Source organism: Eriocheir sinensis, chromosome 18 (assembly GCF_024679095.1).
Source record: "Eriocheir sinensis breed Jianghai 21 chromosome 18, ASM2467909v1, whole genome shotgun sequence".
Taxonomy (NCBI): Eukaryota; Metazoa; Arthropoda; class Malacostraca; order Decapoda; family Varunidae; genus Eriocheir; species Eriocheir sinensis.
In genome coordinates, this window is record NC_066526.1 from 4,825,254 (window position 1) to 4,842,295 (window position 17,042).

Below are 17,042 nucleotides of genomic sequence, written 5' to 3' on the forward strand. Positions count from 1 at the left end.
TTGCTGTACTCCATTTGACCGCAGAATCAGTGCACACCTTTAGGCAACGCAATGGACCATAACAGTACAAGAGTTTGAGACAGTTCAGGACAAGTGTTTGGGTGGTTGTCAGGGTCTGAATATATTGAAGTCTAAGAGATGGGGACAACGGTTCACCTTGTGGTCTCCCCATAAGCCATTTCCATCTGGGACTGAACCGCTTTGCTGCTGGGCTTGGGAGAGGCTGGTGTCTTCTCCACGGCCTTGGCTCCCGCTCCTTGTGCCCCCGATGAGCTATCAGTCTGGTGCCGAGGAGGAAGTGTGGAGGTGGACCTCACACACTTCTTGGTTGTGGGTTATTTCCATCGAGGGGCGGAGTGCCTGTCAGAGTTCTTGCCGCGGTGGGTAGCAGAGTGGTCGCTGTTCTGGTACAGTTCCTCGTCCAGCAGGAGTTCGAAGTCCCCGCTCTTGTCGTTGGCAGGAATCTTGTTCCAGTGCACGCTGCCGGACGGGAGGACAAGACAATTACTACATAGCTCTTACTTCTTAGCACGGAAGATAGTTTAATAAGAGAAAACGTTGCTTGCTTCTCAAAAGGCAAATTCTGACGCCTCCTACGCAGCACAGAGGACAAATGAAAGGACAGACCACCCCACGACAGGAAGGAAGTCACGGTGGAAATCATAATACACACACGCCACTCGTCACAGGGGAGGGGATGCTTACATAAGTATGGTTCCTCGTCTAAAAGGTGAAAGACATATATTTTAGTAAAAGCTCAACTACCATACATGAAACGATGATGCAGCAATGTACAACTATGTAATAAAAATGCCGAGACACGAACTTTGGGACGCCATCTGGAGGAAGAACGATGCTGATGATGTCGTCCACCAGCTTGTACTTCATGATGCGGTCGTTCGCGGTGGTGGACGTCATGGAGGGCGAGGCGTTCACCTGCAAAACATCACCGTCAGGAGGGCAAAGAAAGCATCCAGAAGGTAACGGAGAAAATAAGACAGTTAGTGGAAGGAAAACTGAGGCATACCCGAGGAAAAACCGCTACCACTAAATAGGAATCTCATCCTTCTAAAACTCGTTGTGAACATGGTCATTAGAGGAAGTCACATTTTGTAAAGATCCTATGAAGACGGAGAAAAAGCGTTAGGCAAAGGGTGTGTATATGTGTGCGAGACCAAACCTCAGCTTGAATTATGCACATGACTTATAAACCACAAAAGTGCGTGCGAAACAGGAGCACGCCACCACAGCACCCTTGAAACACCACACCACCACCACACTCCTGCCACCACAGCACCACAACACCACCACAAGACTACCACAACACCTCAACCACAACACAACCATACCACACCACCCCACAACCCACTACCACCGCCACACTACTACCAACACAGAACCACAAAATCACCACAAGACTACCACAACACCGCAACCACAACACAACCTTACCACACCACCCCACACACCACTACCACCAGCCTCACCACCACACCACCACCCCCACCACCACCACAGCACCACTACAGCACCTCAATCATCCACGGCTTGAGTTGGTCGTCGATGATGATGTCGTAACCGTAGCACTCGAAGCAATGTCTGTCGGAGGCCATGATGGGTGCCACAGCGCGCAGGGAGTGGACCACCAGCCACGTCACGTCCGCGAAGAGCTTGTCCGTGCGCGCCTTGCCCCGCGTGCCCTCAAGATACAGCCGGAGGGTCCTCACTGGCCACTTACCGCCGTGTACGCTGTTGTACTCCTCCTGCAGGGGAAAGAGACTCAGGTATACTCAGACGCTTCCGCCTCTCACATCAACTTTTTTCAAAGGCCAGTAAGGAAATCAGACGAGTTTTAATGAGTTTGTTTAGGTTCATGATACAGAAGAAGGGTCGAGCTACCACCAGGATCATTAAACTACTCCCCAAAACTCCTACGAAAGTCACCTGCAGGAGAAAGTGACTCAGGTATTCTCAGACTCTTCCCCGTCCCTCATAAACTATATCCAAAGGCCAAAAAGATCAGTCGGATTCTGTTGTTTGTTTTTTAGGTTTATGGTACAGAAGACGGGTTTAACTACCATCAGGGTCATACAACTACCCCTGTAAGGGCTCAAAACTCCTACTAAAACCTCCTGCAGGGAAAAAAAAAAGACTTAGGTTGTTATTTTAGACGCCTCCGCTTTTTACATCAGCCACTTCCAAAGAGTAACAACGCGAGAGGTGGAGTGAAGAGGGAACGAAAAAAAATAATAGGAGAAAGTAGGTGAGGAACACTTACTCCGTGCTTCTGGATGGAGACGTTGGTGAGGTGGACGAACATGTTGTCGAGTTCCTGCCCCGAGGTGTCGTAGCGAACCGTGCAGAACCGGCAGAACCCTTGCTTGTACATAAACGCCTTCAGGGGCCTGTAGGATGTCACCAGCACGTACCTGAACCACAACGCGACATGACACCACGCATACATGACTCAAGGGTCCGTGTTCTCAGGGTCATATTCTTAACATTTCGCCACACGTATTTGACAAGGCCTTCCACTTTTGAGCATTTCCATGGGGGGTTGTTTTATGGCCCTGGCGGTAGTTTGACCCCTTTTCTGTACCATGAACCTAAGAAAACGCTCAGACGTTCACAGCAGTTATTTCCAGAGGCCACAAAGAAGGTTAGACCGGCTCTCATGAGTGTTTTTTTACATTCATGGTGCAGAGGCCTTGTCAAGCTATCATTAGGCTCATAAAACCACCCAACTATATATACTCATGGAAATAACCCAACCTCTATGAAAGCCTTATCCAATGTGGGTGTGTAAGTCCCGAAATGTCTGTGAATATGGACCTTTTACCCTCCTGCTCTACCACAGTTGAAGCAGCTCCAATCAACCCTCAAGGTCTTATCCCAAGTCTTATATACATACACTAGGTCTACTTTTTTGTTTCTTTAATGTCTCAGTATAACGCTGAAGCAAAAGGCACAACAACCGTCTTGAAATCAAATGGAAGAAGAACAAGAACAAGAAGAACAAGAACAAGAAAAGGAGAAAGAAAAAGAATAGGAAATAGAAAAAGCAAAAAAAAAAAGAAAACGAGAATGAAAAAAAAATGATAATGATAATGACGACAATATTGAGGATGAAAAAGAGTAACAAGAAACAGAAAATGAAGAAGCAAAAGAAGAAAACAAAAAAGCAAAACAAAACAAAACAAACACTATCACCAACACCATATAAAAAAAAAACTTAGTACTCTTCCCACGACCCAGTGTAGCCAACCCATCCCAGCTGTAATTCGATCATGCATGGGTGACCTGAATGGCAGTATCGACGCGGCTCGCCTTCTACGCACCACAGAGGACAAGGGAAAGGACAGCACCACCCCACGACAGGAAGGAAGTCACGGTGGAAATCATAAATCACACTCGCTACTCGTCACAGGGGAGGGGATGATTACAGGGTTTCGGTGTTGGGTTAAATAAATACTGAAGGTGGAGGTGACGAAGAGGAGGAGCAGGAGGAGGAGAATGGTATTATGATGATGGTGGTGGTGATGGTGATGGTGATGATGATAGAAGAAGAAGAAGAAGAAGAAGAAGATATAGAAGAAGAAGAAGAAGATATAGAAGAAGAAGAAGAAGAAGAAGATATAGAAGATGAAGAATTAAGAAGAAGAAGAAAAAGAAGAAGAAAAAAAAGAAGATATAGAAGAAGAAGAAGAAGAAGAAGAAAAAGATATAGAAGATGAAGAAGAAGTAGAACAAGAAGAAGAAGAAAAAGAAGAAGAAAAAGAAAAAGAACAAGAAGAAGAGGAAGAAGAATGAAAAAGTAAAGAAGAAAAAGAAAAAAGAAGAAAAAAATATACAGTAGGAAAAGAAGTCACGGTAAAGAAGAAAAAAAGAAAAAGAAAAAACATGAACAAAAAAGAAGAGGAATGTAATGACGACAACGATCACTCCACAAAGAACATTCATTTATCCAACCATCCAGAAAAGAAAAAAAAAGACAAAGAGAGGAAAGGAAGCGAGGAAGACAGACTCATAACAAAAAGAAAGGAATATACACGACAAACCTTACATTCTCAGATCGAACTTCTTGCCGCCGATCAAGAGGGGGTTTTCGATGTAGCGGGAAATGACGTAAGTGTCCTTGACGAGAGCAGGGTTGAAGGAGCTCTTAGTGTCCCGAGACCACTTCTTGATCTGCGCCAACTTGTTCACCAGAAAGATTCCTGCAACGTGGGGAGACAGGGATTAATGAAGAAATGCAGGGTATTCTGTAGACTCCTTTAGGCCTTGACTCTTTCTCTTGCAGCTACGGAGGCATCTCAAAGGCAGAAATAAAAAACAGCAACAACAAAACGCTAGACGCTGCTCCGACGAAAAAAAGAAAAAAAAACGAGAAGAAATGCAGGGTACTCTGTAGACTCCGTTAGGCCTTGACTCTTTCTCTTGCAGCTACGGAGGCATCTCAAAGGCAGAAATCAAAAACAACAGAAAAAAAAAATGCTAGACGCTGCTCCGACAAAAGAAAAAAAAAAAAGCGAGAAGAAAAGCAGGGTACTCTGTAGACTCCTTTAGGCCTTAACTCTTTCTCTTACAGCTACGGAGGCATCTCAAGGGCAAAAATCAAAAACAGTAACAAAAAAAAAAAAAAAAAATACGCTGCTCCGACAAAAGAAAAAAAAAAAGGAGAGGCTAGAAGAGAGGTCAATTTCGGGTGGAACTGAACATTTCTAAAAGCATGACTAGAGATTAGCTAAGATGTCTTGGGTACCTACTCTATAGCTTCCTTTGGGTGTTAGAGTAGTGTTGGATTCTTAAAGTAGGATTAAACGCTATTAACCAAGAAATCCAGGGCACTTCATAGATTCCTTTGGGTTGACTAAACATTTCTTAAAGTAGGACTGAGCACCATTTTGGACACTTCCGCTTTAGATTTAGATTCTGCTTGTGTCAGTACTCACCCACTCCCTGAGAACGTCCTGCGGGTTTGAGGATCCACGTGGTGTTGGGATTTCTTCTAAACTCCTCCACGAAAAGGTTGTAATCGGCGGGCAGCATGAAGGTCGTGGGAAGAAAATCCAGGTGAATGTATCTCCCTGTAAAGTAATAGTAGTGGTAGTAGTAGTAGTAGTAGTAGTAGGAGTAGTAGTAGTAGTAGGAGGAGGAGGAGGGGGCGAACGAGGAGGAGGACGAGGAAGAAGAGGAGGACGAGGAGGAGGAGGAAGAAGAAGAGTGAGGAGGAGGACGAGGAGAAGGAGGAGAGGGAGGCGGAGGAGGAGGTGGTGGAGGAGGAAGAAGAAGAAGAAGTAGAGGAAGAGGAGAAAACGAAGGAGGAAGAGGAAAAGAAAAAATGGAGGAGAAGGAGGTGGAGGAGGAAGAAGTAGAAGAAGTAAAGGAGGCGGAGAAAAAGGAGGAAGAGGAGGAAGATGAGGAAGATGAAAAGATGGAAGAGAAAGAGGAGGAGGAGGAGGAAGAAGATATCAGCCTCAATATCATCAACAGGCATATACGATAGCAATGTAACAGGTGGCAAGACGTATTGATTTGTCGGTGATTCGATAGACCTTAACTACGGTACACCTGCAGAAGTTTACCTGTGGCATCTCGAGCGGCCAGCGGTGATCCCTCTCGCTCCAGCTCCCTTCTGTAACGCTTAATGTTCTTCACCAGCAAGTCCTTCCTCGTTAGCTCGTAGTGTGTCGGGAAGTGGTTGATCATTCTGGGAGAGGTGAGGAAAGGGATGGATTGAGTTTGGAGACTGACAGAGTGTATAAATGTATTGGGTTATGTTGTGTGTATGCTGGTGTGTGTGTGTGTGTGTGTGTGTGTGTTAGAGAGAGAGAGAGAGAGAGAGAGAGAGAGAGAGAGAGAGAGAGAGAGAGAGAGAGAGAGAGAGAGAGAGAGAGAGAGAGAGAGAGAGAGAGAGAGAGAGAGAGAGAGAGAGAGAGAGAGAGAGAGAGAGAGAGAGAGAGAGAGAGAGAGAGAGAGAGAGAGAGAGAGAGAGAGAGAGAGAGAGAGAGAGAGAGAGAGAGAGAGAGAGAGAGAGAGAGAGAGAGAGAGAGAGAGAGAGAGAGAGAGAGAGAGAGAGAGAGAGAGAGAGAGAGAGAGAGAGAGAGAGAGAGAGAGAGAGAGAGAGAGAGAGAGAGAGAGAGAGAGAGAGAGAGAGAGAGAGAGAGAGAGAGAGAGAGAGAGAGAGAGAGAGAGAGAGAGAGAGAGAGAGAGAGAGAGAGAGAGAGAGAGAGAGAGAGAGAGAGAGAGAGAGAGAGAGAGAGAGAGAGAGAGAGAGAGAGAGAGAGAGAGAGAGAGAGAGAGAGAGAGAGAGAGAGAGAGAGAGAGAGAGAGAGAGAGAGAGAGAGAGAGAGAGAGAGAGAGAGAGAGAGAGAGAGAGAGAGAGAGAGAGAGAGAGAGAGAGAGAGAGAGAGAGAGAGAGAGAGAGAGAGAGAGCACATGCAACTCCAACCTTCAAATTCGCAGAGTCATCACGGACGTACCTAACAATACAAAAAACAAAAAAACAAAACAAAAACTCGACATAAGTAAAACCCGACTAACTCATGCCCTCTTATGAGTGACAAAAAAGGGATGACGGTTCCAATTTGGGAATGCAAACACAAGGAAAGAGATAGTTACACCCTTACACCAGACTGATACTTACTGGTTGTCGTTCATGCGGTAGCCACTGTCCACGCTGAAGAGGGAGCGGCAAGTCTGAGCGCCAGCCCTGAAAAAAACATAAACCGTTCAGCCATTTACTCTTTACCGCCTGTACATTGCAATCGTATACACCTGCTGTTGCGACAATGTTATTGTGGCTGATTCTCCTCCTCCTCTTCCCTTAGCTATTACATAATCTTACTCAGTCATTGCCAGAAGAATACATCGATTTGTTTGCAATCTATTCACGATCAGTATTAGTCAAATATTGGTTGCTTATTCATAGGTATTCACAGTTACTAGTAGTAATAGCACAAGTCATGCACTCAAAGGCAATGACACTACATAATCTTACCCAACTGTGTCCAGGAAAATATAATACTGACTTGTTTAATTGCAACCTGCTCACATTATCATTTATGTATTAGGGCCACTTCCACAGTTGGGCACAGTAGATTTATAAGCTTCAAAATCCAATACTAAAGTCGACGAAAACTATTTGTATAGTATTTAGTGTTGATATAGAAACTAAGAAATTTAGGGAAACCACAAAGGAAGTATCTTTAGCGTCGGGTGCCAAGCTGAAACATGAGAACATAAGGAGAACATGACCTTAAAAAATCCTGACCATAATGATAGTTTGAATTGGGAGCTTACTAGGACATTGTATTGGACCGTGGAACTGACCTAATTTGCCTTTTACCGGTTTTCTCATTCATAGTTACAAGTAGAAATTTAAGAACATGACTTTAAAACCTGACCATAATGATAGTTTGAATTGGGAGCTTACTAGGACATTGTATTGAACTGTCGAACTGATCTAATTTGCCTATCACTGGTTTCTCATTCATAGTTACCAGTAGAAATTTAAGAAGAACATGACTTTAAAACTCAGCCATAATTATATTGGGCTGTTGAACTGACCTAATTTGCCTATCACTGGTTTCTTAGTCATAGTTACCAGTAGAAGTTCCACTCGTCATCGGGCCCGACTTGAATCCAACCTCTCTTCTCAAAGTTATTAGAGAGGACCGACTTCTCCATGTCCGTGCAGTATGCGATTCGGGCAGTCATCTTGTTGGGTATTTTGTTATTATCCATTCAAAGCCATCACTATACAGCTTCCTTCTTCTGTGTCCGTTCCCGTCAGTGTCCGAAGTTGAAGGTTAATTCTGCTACCAAAACCGACATTATTGAGGAGAAGGATAAGCCGTAGCGAGTTTTCTGTATCCGTTCCCGTCAGTCTCTCAAGTTAGAGGTAAATCCTGCTCTTAAAACAGAGATTATGGAGTAAAAAGTAAACGGTAGCCAATCTTCTGTGTACTTTCTCGTTAGCTTTCCAAATGGAGGGTTAATTCTGCTACCAAAACCGACATTATTAAGGAAAAATATATGAAGCGTTAAGTGTCCATTCCCGTCAGTTTTCCAAGTTAGAGGTAAATCCCGCTCTTAAAACCGACATTATGGAGTAAAAAGTAAACGGTAGCGAATCTTCTGTGTCCGTTCTCGTTAGCTTCCCAAATGGAGGGTTAATTCTGCTTCCAAAACCGACATTATGGAGAAAAAAGATAAACTAACTAGTCTATCCGTATCTGTTCCCGTCAGTTTCTCAAGTTAGAGGTAAATCCTGCCCCTAAAGCCGACATTATCAAGGAAAAAGATATAGTTTAAAGTGTTATATGTCCGCTCCCGTCAGTTTCCCAAGTTAGAGGTAAATCCTGCCCCTAAAACCGACATTATCAGGGAAAAAGATATAGTTTAAAGTGTTATATGTCCGCTCCCGTCAGTTTCTCAAGTTAAAGGTTAATCGTGCTCCTAAAACCGACATTATCAGGGAAAAAGATATAGTTTAAAGTGTTATATGTCCGCTCCCGTCAGTTTCCCAAGTTAGAGGTTAATCGTGCTCCTAAAACCGACATTATCAAGGAAAAAAGATAACCCTGAAGTCACTCCCTCCGGCCCACGAGGTCTTTGTTTGTTTACACCGTCGTCATGGCAACCACCTTAGGCCTAACAAATTTGACGTTTCATGATAAATTTCAATAAACCTGAGGAAATACATTGAATTGACCCAAAATATATGAGAAATGTATAAATATTTGTTATCTCTGACTCGTAATAATGAGATGTAATGTAATGCGAGCTATTGTGTGCTAGAAATGTTAACTTCTGAGAGATTTGACGTTTAATAAAATGAAGAAGATGAACAAGAGGGAAGACATAGAAAAAGAAAATGAAGAAGAAGAAAAAGAAGACAGAACCATCAAGAAAAAGGAAAAATGGTATATAGCAGAAGAAATTAAAGGAGGAAAAAGATCGAGGTGCCCAACAGCAAGCAAAGAAGCTACAATTAAGCGGTATTAACTTTTGACAGGCACTCCAGCAGGACTCAATAAACCTGAAGAAACACATTGAATAAGCCCTAAATAATAAAGGATATATATATTTGCCCTTGTAACACGTAGGTATAGGGATAAAATGGGTTTGACAAGCACGACAGGCACTCCAGTACTCAATAAATCTGAAGAAACACATTGAACAAGCCCCAAATGATAAAGGATATATATATTTGCCCTTTGTAACACGTAATAAAGGGATAAAATAGGTCTGACAAGCACGCAGCACCCGCATTCCAGCCCCGCCAATCCCTCAAGTCGGGGCGGCGAGGCTGTAACATTAATTTTCCGTCCATTATAATCCTTCTGCCCCGTGTAAGCCTCGCCTTAATAACCGTAAGTGGCCGTGGTGTGTTTCAGAGGCACTCACCTCACTGCCGGGCAATAATTATACTTTTCCCGTTGAGTTTTTTTTAGAGCCGTGAAGGCGCGGGATTTATCTAGAAGTACACCCGACTCACTCAGGATTTGTCTAGAAGTACACCCGACTCACCCAGGATTTGTCTAGAAGTACACCCGACTCACCCAGGATTTGTCTAGAAGTACACCCGACTCACCCAGGATTTGTCTAGAAGTACACCCGACTCACCCAGGATTTGTCTAGAAGTACACCCGACTCACCCAGGATTTGTCTAGAAGTACACCCGACTCACCCAGGATTTGTCTAGAAGTACACCCGACTCACCCAGGATTTGTCTAGGAGTACACCTGACTCACTCAGGATTTGTCTAGAAGTACACCCGACACCCAGGATTTGTCAAGAAGTACACCCAACTCACACGGGAGCTTGGCACATTAGACAGCCTGCTCTCGTGCCCTCATATATCGTAAGGCAAGGTAAATACAGAGGATAATGACACCTTCCTCTGTCGCCACCTCCACACGGGCCAGGGAGTAATGGTGTGCCAGAAGTCAGCCGCCTCACTGCAGGGGACACCCAAGCGCTATATGAAGTACATTGTGCTCGTACAACACGCTGCCTCAGAGCTTTGCCATCACATCTGTTGGGGACGTTTTGTAATTCATTTCTTGTTATTGCAATATGGCAGCAGGCCACTGGCTAGGTTAGGTTGTTCGATCAGATCGGTTACCCGGTAGATAAGATTATTGAGTTTAATTGTTTATGGTAATTACATGTGATGCGTTTCTTGCTGCACCATCGCATTATTGCCACAGGTGATCAGCAGTCAAATTGACGGCAGAATCTACCTTTCTTATAGTCCTGTTGTAATGGCCTCATGGCACCACACTGTGACAGTTTTATATTAGAATATCAAAATAAAGGCATATATTGCATCAGTAACCTAATACTACAAGTCGATCTTTGGGTATTTGTTTGAAAGCTAGGTTAGGTTAGGTTGGATCGTTGGTACAACTTCTGTCCCTATTGTAGAATTATTATACCGGTGTATGTTGTAAAGGTGTTTCTGCATGTTTTTTCAAAGGAAAATTATTTACCCTACAGTATCAAGATCATTTCTGCATTAGTACTACAGGTGTGTGTCTTTTCCCTCAGGTCCAAGATGTCTCTTTATTTTGACTGCATAGTGGACAGTCCACACACGAGTGCCATCAACACCCAGATAGCATGGCACGCCCAGGCTGCCTGTCTTGCCGTGGCTGCTTACAGCGAAGAGAAGGGAGGAACAGTCAATGTGTACACTGGAGAGGTGAGTGCGACATTGTTTTCCTCAAAGTTACTGTTAGTGGAAATGGTACAGTGGGTTGAAGGATGTCGTACCTAAGCTAAAGAAACCCTCTTAAGTATATCAATAAGATGTTTTAAAGAGAGAAAGAAAAAGAGAGAGAGAGAGAGAGAGAGAGAGAGAGAGAGAGAGAGAGAGAGAGAGAGAGAGAGAGATAATGCTTTTTTTTCTTTTATGTTTGCATGTATGAACTATTCAGAAAAGCATTGGAAGATTTATATAGAAAGCAGGGATGGATTCCATATTCAGTATCGTATTTGAATACATTCGAATACCGTATTTGTGTGTATTCTCATTCGTATCCAAATACAAGGGAAAAATATTTGTATATTGTAAATAATCTGACAAATATTTCAAACTATTATCAGAAGTAACAGACATTGTTCCTTACAGCTCTAGCCTTTTGGGCGGATGTGTAATCGTCATGTATAGTACTGGTTCATGAACTCATTTTACTGTTGCATGACTTTAGAATAGTGCTATACCCAGTTACGTCAAGAAGGTATCTTTCAATGAAAAGAATTCATGAATACTTTCAAGAAGTATTCATATTTGTATTCGAATCATTACCATTTCAGTATATTCGAAATAGTATTTGTATTCATTGAAATTTGAAGTATTCATATTCAAATATACAGCTCTTGTATTCTCTCCATCCCTGATAGAGAGACTGTACGGCACCCATTAAATTCCACAATAAAAGTTAAACAAAATAAGGTGTTATGCAAGGGAACACAATATCTTCAAAATTTTTCATGGGTTGTTTAGAAGATTTAGGAAGTTAGTCGGATAACATTGGAATTAAAATAAATGGGGAATACCTTAATAACCTTAGTTTTGCAAATGACACTTTTACTAAGCAGTACAGAAGAAAACTTGAAAATAATAATTGAGGAACTTTACAGAGAGTCTGAAAGTAGGCCTGAAGATCAAAATGAAGAAAACTAAATTAATTTAATAATCAGTTGGCAGGACACCAAATAACGATTGGGAGGAAAATATTTGAGAGAGTAGAGGAAGTCACTTATGTAGGACGAAATTAGTGCAAATCCACCCCATGACAAATATATCTGAAAGAGAATAGGAATGAGATGAAACACTTTTGTTATACATATTATTTATCTTTAATAGCATCCTGCCTTTCTCCCTGAAGAGCATCCTGCCAGTCATAAATAGTATCTATAGAAACTTAGCACCTCACAAAAGATTTAGAGAAAGCGAAGAAGTGCACAAAAAAGAATGGAGAAAAAAAGGCTGTATTAACATGGAGAGAGGAATCTATCATCAGGGAATAGAGAACAGACAAAATATTTTAATGACATCTAAGGAAAACAATGAATGAGCAAGTCTCATTGTGCATAGAATTGAAAACAGATTGAAAACCAAAGTAACAAAATGATAACCCAGGAATTGTAGAAGTCAGGACAGACAGTGAATCAGATGGAGAGATAAAATTAGGGCATTTTTTAAGGAGGATGAAATACACTAACATTAAACAGAGAGGGAAGGATGTTGGAAAAAGCCTTTGTCCTACAGTGGAGTAGTTAGTAATGGCTGATGATGATGTTGTCTACATTTATGTTTCTTAGATGTAGTCTGTAATCCACGTTGTCTTAATTGAACACTAGGGTAAGTTGTGCGAGGAGGTTGACATTCCACCACACCCCACGGCTCAAGTGACCTCCATGGTGTGGCACCCCAGCAAGCGGGTCATGGCAGTGGGCTGGGAGTCAGGGGAACTGTTTCTGTGGAATGACCACGAGCATGAGCTGCGTGAGATCCAGAGTCTGCACCGCGCACCCATATCCATACTGCAGTTCAGTGCTGCAGGAACAAGACTTGTGTCTGCTGATGCTGTGAGTACGAACCTGAACCAAGTTGTTTTAGATGCCACAGTTAATCCTTAAATGTTTTAGATTGTGTGTATGTAAAACCTATTAGATGTAGTAGCACAGTCAAAGTATAAATAATTTGACACAAAATTTTAATCAAACTTTTTTAAATGGAGTGAATGAAATTTTGCAGAAATGTATCTTTTCTTTAATTTGTGTCATCCTACTGGTCATAGAGGACCTAATATTTCTCACATGAAATTAAACACTTATTTTTTTATATATTCTGATGCATTCCCACATACTGATAATTCCCACACTTACATTTCAGTCCGGGGCAACGGTAGGGTGGCGAGTAGACAACTCCGGAGATCTCCAGACAGTCTTTACACATGAGCTGAAGGATCCTCTGGTGCAGGTTGTCTACAGGGTCAACACTGCTGCAGACAAAACACTTCCTGCTCTAGACATAAAGTAAGGTCATCAATTTTGGGCAAGATCATAAACTGAAATGGTCACATAGCCTTTTGAAGATTCCCACTGCCTCTGTAGAAATAAGGGTGTTAATCACACAGATGACTCAACCCATTTTATATGTAATGAAAACTGCCATTGTCAGTGGTTGGGGTATACAATTTCATTCATATATTCACTAGTATTAAATCAGGGTAGGACATAATATTTTTAAGCCAACAAGCTAAAGCACCAAGCAGGGAGGAAGGTGTGGAAGGTTACTGTAATGTCATTTCAGTGGGCTTGCGCGGGCAGCTGTGAGTGGTGACGAGAGAGCATTAGACATCTTCAGTTCGTGGCGACCCAGAACAGGCCACAAACACCTGGGCATGATGGGCACTGCAAAAGATAACCTAAACTTTTTCCTGGGATCGTCTACTGGTGTGTAATGTCATTCACACTTGTTGAGAGAAAGTATATTTATGAAGATTTTGTATATAACCCTACTTTTGCATCAGAACCTATAGCAACATGAATCATAATGCCTAAACATGGGGAGACATAAAGTGCATAATGCATAAATACATAAGCAAGTTTTTATCCAATGCCAAAGTGGCTAGTACACTACATCATAGCATATTTTGTAAGTCCTTTTCATCTTAGGTGCCTTTTTTACCTCATTTCTCCGTCATGCTGCTTCATGTGGTCCATTTTATTTCCCACACACCTTATATCCATGTACTTTTTCAGTTACTCTAATCACTAATCTCTTGGAAATCATGAACACAGCACCTACTTCAGGATTGTGTTCAGTCCCTACTCTTATTCTTCCCAGTACTTCCTTCAGTTTTCTTCTTTTGATCTGCTTGTAATCATCTTTCTTCATAACCCTGTTCTTTTATACCTTTTTTAGGACTTTTTTTTCTAGAGTAGCTGTATTACTGATATGAGTGGTTATTGGATTGGTGTTTAGGAATTTGTGAATATGCCTTGTTATGTCATGTTAACTAGGTGTGCTGTACCATGTGAACGAGAGTGGGAACTGTGTGGAGGTGCTTCAGGCTGACGGGGGCATCAAGCGTCTGCTGCACCATGAATCCCGCAGCCTCCTGGTGGTGATCACGGAGAGTCTGGTGCTGGGACAGTTCTCGGTGGCAGTGGATGGCTCAGTGACGGAAATCAACAGGGTTTGTGGATCCTTTATCTGTAGCAATGAACAGCTCTTTCACATATGTCACCAGGGTTGTCTTTCATTTGATTTTTAATTTGTAGCTTCAATGTCTTTCACTTTATTTTTTGTTAACTATGATGATTTGTCAGAATCTATAGGAAATTACACATCGAGTATATTATGGGGGAATACCGTTGTTGAGTTTAAGGGTAACTGAATTGATTACATTTTTTTCTTTTTTCTCATTCACCCTATAGCGCCAGTAGGCTGTATTAACATTATGAAGTAGCTACAGGCAACTCTCGATTTACGCGAGTTTGGTTTACGCGTTTTTGAAACAACGCTGGGATCAAAACCTAAATAAATGTTTGATTTACACGTTTTTTCCACTTATACGCGATATTTTATGGAGTGGGCACTAGATGTCTCACGCAACTAGACTCACACGGCGCCGCGGCCACACAGCTGAGCACAGTTCTTCCTGCGCCACTTGAACAACAATACAGTACCCACGCTGCCACGCCATCAACAATAGGGTGCGAGGCACCGGTACCAGTGCCGGTACTAACGGTAGCAGCTATACGGTACGGTACCGGTACCAGACTGCTCGGTATCGGTACCAATACTAGCCAGTCGCTCATGGTGTCCCTCATTTCTTCCTCACACGAGTGAGCTCACACGAGTGAGGCTGAGATTGAGTGCCTGAGTGGATATCTCGGTGATATGGATATTCTCTCTCTCTCTACCCCCACTGAATGAAGTGAATATTTATTTTCCGATAGAAACCTACATCTTGTTTGATTTACATTGTTTTGATTTACGATCTCTTCAAGGACACAATATTCGTAGAATCGAGAGTTACCTGTACTATATAATTTAATAAGGTGCAACTCATTTGCATAAGTTTTAGCTTAGGAGACATAAATGCCTAATAAGTTGATTTTTCTTATAACAAAATATTAAGCTACAATAATTTTTCATTTTCTGTGTCAATCAGTAAAAACAATGGAAACATATTGATGACTACTCTTTTGTGCAGGTGAAACTAAGTGGGAGAACCAACGACATCCAAGTCACTTGGTCAGGCGCTGGCCTCCTGGCTGTGTCGACAGGAGATAACTCCGTCCGTCTGTGGAACTTGGACTCTGGTGACAATTATGTGCTCAGTTTACGTGGACCCAGCTATAGAGACCAAGAGTTTGTCATGTGCCTCAGCTATTCTGCAAACAAAAGTAAGTGACAGCATTATCATCTGTTATCTACAGATTCATGTTCTTGTAATGGTTTGACCTTTAGAACTGAAATAAAAAAGGCTAAATAGTATCATTCCTGCTTGCTCTTAAAGTTTTCTCCAACTTCAGATATTCTCTGTGCTGGGACGAACTTAGGCAGCGTTGCCATGTGGAAGTATGAGGAGAGCAAGCTTGGAGAAGACGAATACATGAAGGACCCTGAAAAAGACTGGAAGTTACAAAATCCAACAGTTATCTCAGGAACAGTAAAACAGGTTAGTTGATGATCCTCCTCATCATCTTCCTCCACTCTCCTTGAAGTTATGAGCTTTTGTTCATCTTTGTTTCTTGTTATGCTTATATATGCATTTTTGCCATCTCTTTTCTCAGTCCATGCTACGGTGTTCATCTTCATTGATTTCTTTACAAACCTATTAATATTTAACATAGTTAACTAACCATTTCTTTGTAATGTCCTCTATTGTATGTCTTCTTCTCTTTCACTTGTTCCTTTTTTGTATTGTTGTGTATGTTGATGTAGATTAAGTAGCTGGGTGGTGTTTGTTATCTTTGTTCCTGTTTCCAGGTAGCCTGGGGCTCAGCACAAAATTTGTTGGGTGTCAACACTGTTCGTGATGTTTATATACTGAATGAACAACACATGGTTGCCAGCTATAAAGACCAGGTGAGTGAAACAAGACTATTGCTTGTGTACAGATAGAAAGGTGCATGTCTTACTGTCTTACTTGACTTGTGAATTTTCATAATGACAAAAGAAACTCAGTGTGTTTGTAAAGTTGGATATTTTTTTTTATCAATCTTCATTATAGATGCAAACTAATGCTAAAAAGTGAAAAGGGAAATTCAATTTATTTAATTTGTCTTTCTCTTCTAGGTGTCATTGGGGTGGTGCAGGTGTCCCCACACAGCTGTCAGTGGACGTGTTTTCAGGGGGCAACCACCTGGAGCTGAAGGCAGAGATACAGGTGCGAGGTGTTCACAACTCTGTCGATCATTTGCTGCTGTGGAACATGAAGAAGATGGTTGTTTACGAGATAACATCCGACGCCACCCACCTGAGAGTTGTTGGTTTGTATAGTCAGCTGTGTAGATTATTTTCCACTAATAGATACAAAGGCTGGTGTCTGCCTCTTTACTACTAATGAGATACCAAAACATCATGTGGTCAGTGGTGCTGATGGAATCACCATATGTCAGTATAGGTGGAGGGTTTGCATGAGAGTAAGGCAGAGTATCAGTGGACAATTTTCCCTAATTTCCATGTTTGGTCTTCTTTTCTCATTCTCCATCAATGGCTCTTTTTCCTGACTGTGATAGGAACAAGAATACTTTAGAGAAATTAGCCACATAATAGGAGCATGCTGTGTCGGGTTAGGATGGAAAAAGGGTTGATGATGGGTATCAAAATCTGCATGGTTATTAGTAAGGAGATTGGATTGTGGAGTAATTAAATGAGTAAAGTGTGGTACTCAGAAATGGTTTATACAGACAATAAAAATGAATAAAGGAGGAGTTTGTAGAGAGAGTATGAGTGCAAAGATTGAGGGAAACTACACTAGTGGGAGGCCACCCATAAAATAGATTAT

At 42.1% G+C, this 17,042-nt stretch overlaps 2 protein-coding genes across 2 annotated transcripts; one reads left to right on the forward strand and one right to left on the reverse strand.

Moving 5' to 3' along the window:
- Window positions 1-14: 14 nt before the first annotated feature.
- LOC127000451 (polyglutamylase complex subunit TTLL1-like) lies at window positions 15-8,599 on the reverse strand. Its single transcript, XM_050864178.1, has 9 exons — window positions 7,607-8,599; window positions 6,647-6,712; window positions 5,586-5,710; window positions 4,953-5,087; window positions 4,064-4,217; window positions 2,279-2,429; window positions 1,533-1,763; window positions 827-936; window positions 15-480 (listed from the first exon to the last, which is right to left on the reverse strand). Exons 1-9 carry the CDS (start codon window positions 7,744-7,746, stop codon window positions 336-338), a joined length of 1,257 nt encoding a protein of 418 aa, XP_050720135.1. The 5' UTR covers window positions 7,747-8,599; the 3' UTR covers window positions 15-335.
- Window positions 8,600-9,256: 657 nt separating this feature from the next.
- Window positions 9,257-16,156, forward strand: LOC127000169 (intraflagellar transport protein 140 homolog). The gene is made up of 9 exons (XM_050863560.1): window positions 9,257-9,377; window positions 10,558-10,711; window positions 12,376-12,603; window positions 12,911-13,053; window positions 13,331-13,473; window positions 14,044-14,219; window positions 15,243-15,435; window positions 15,565-15,710; window positions 16,022-16,156. The coding sequence occupies exons 2-9, from the start codon at window positions 10,565-10,567 to the stop codon at window positions 16,154-16,156; spliced, it is 1,311 nt and encodes a 436-aa protein (XP_050719517.1). The 5' UTR covers window positions 9,257-9,377; window positions 10,558-10,564.
- The last annotated feature ends 886 nt before the right edge of the window (window positions 16,157-17,042 follow it).

Bases quoted from the DNA above. Each gene is read 5' to 3' on its own strand.
- LOC127000451 (XM_050864178.1), bottom strand. From the start codon at position 7,746: ATGGATAATAACAAAATACCCAACAAGATGACTGCCCGAATCGCATAC. The intron at 4,218-4,952 runs GTGAGTACTGAC...CCCACGTTGCAG, and splicing joins AGGACGTTCTCAGGGAGTGG to GAATCTTTCTGGTGAACAAG. The intron at 937-1,532 runs GTGCTGTAGTGG...GATGTTTTGCAG, and splicing joins TCAAGCCGTGGATGATTGAG to GTGAACGCCTCGCCCTCCAT.
- LOC127000169 (XM_050863560.1), top strand. From the start codon at position 10,565: ATGTCTCTTTATTTTGACTGCATAGTGGACAGTCCACACACGAGTGCC. The intron at 13,054-13,330 runs GTAAGGTCATCA...ATGTCATTTCAG, and splicing joins CTTCCTGCTCTAGACATAAA to TGGGCTTGCGCGGGCAGCTG. The intron at 14,220-15,242 runs GTTTGTGGATCC...TCTTTTGTGCAG, and splicing joins CAGTGACGGAAATCAACAGG to GTGAAACTAAGTGGGAGAAC.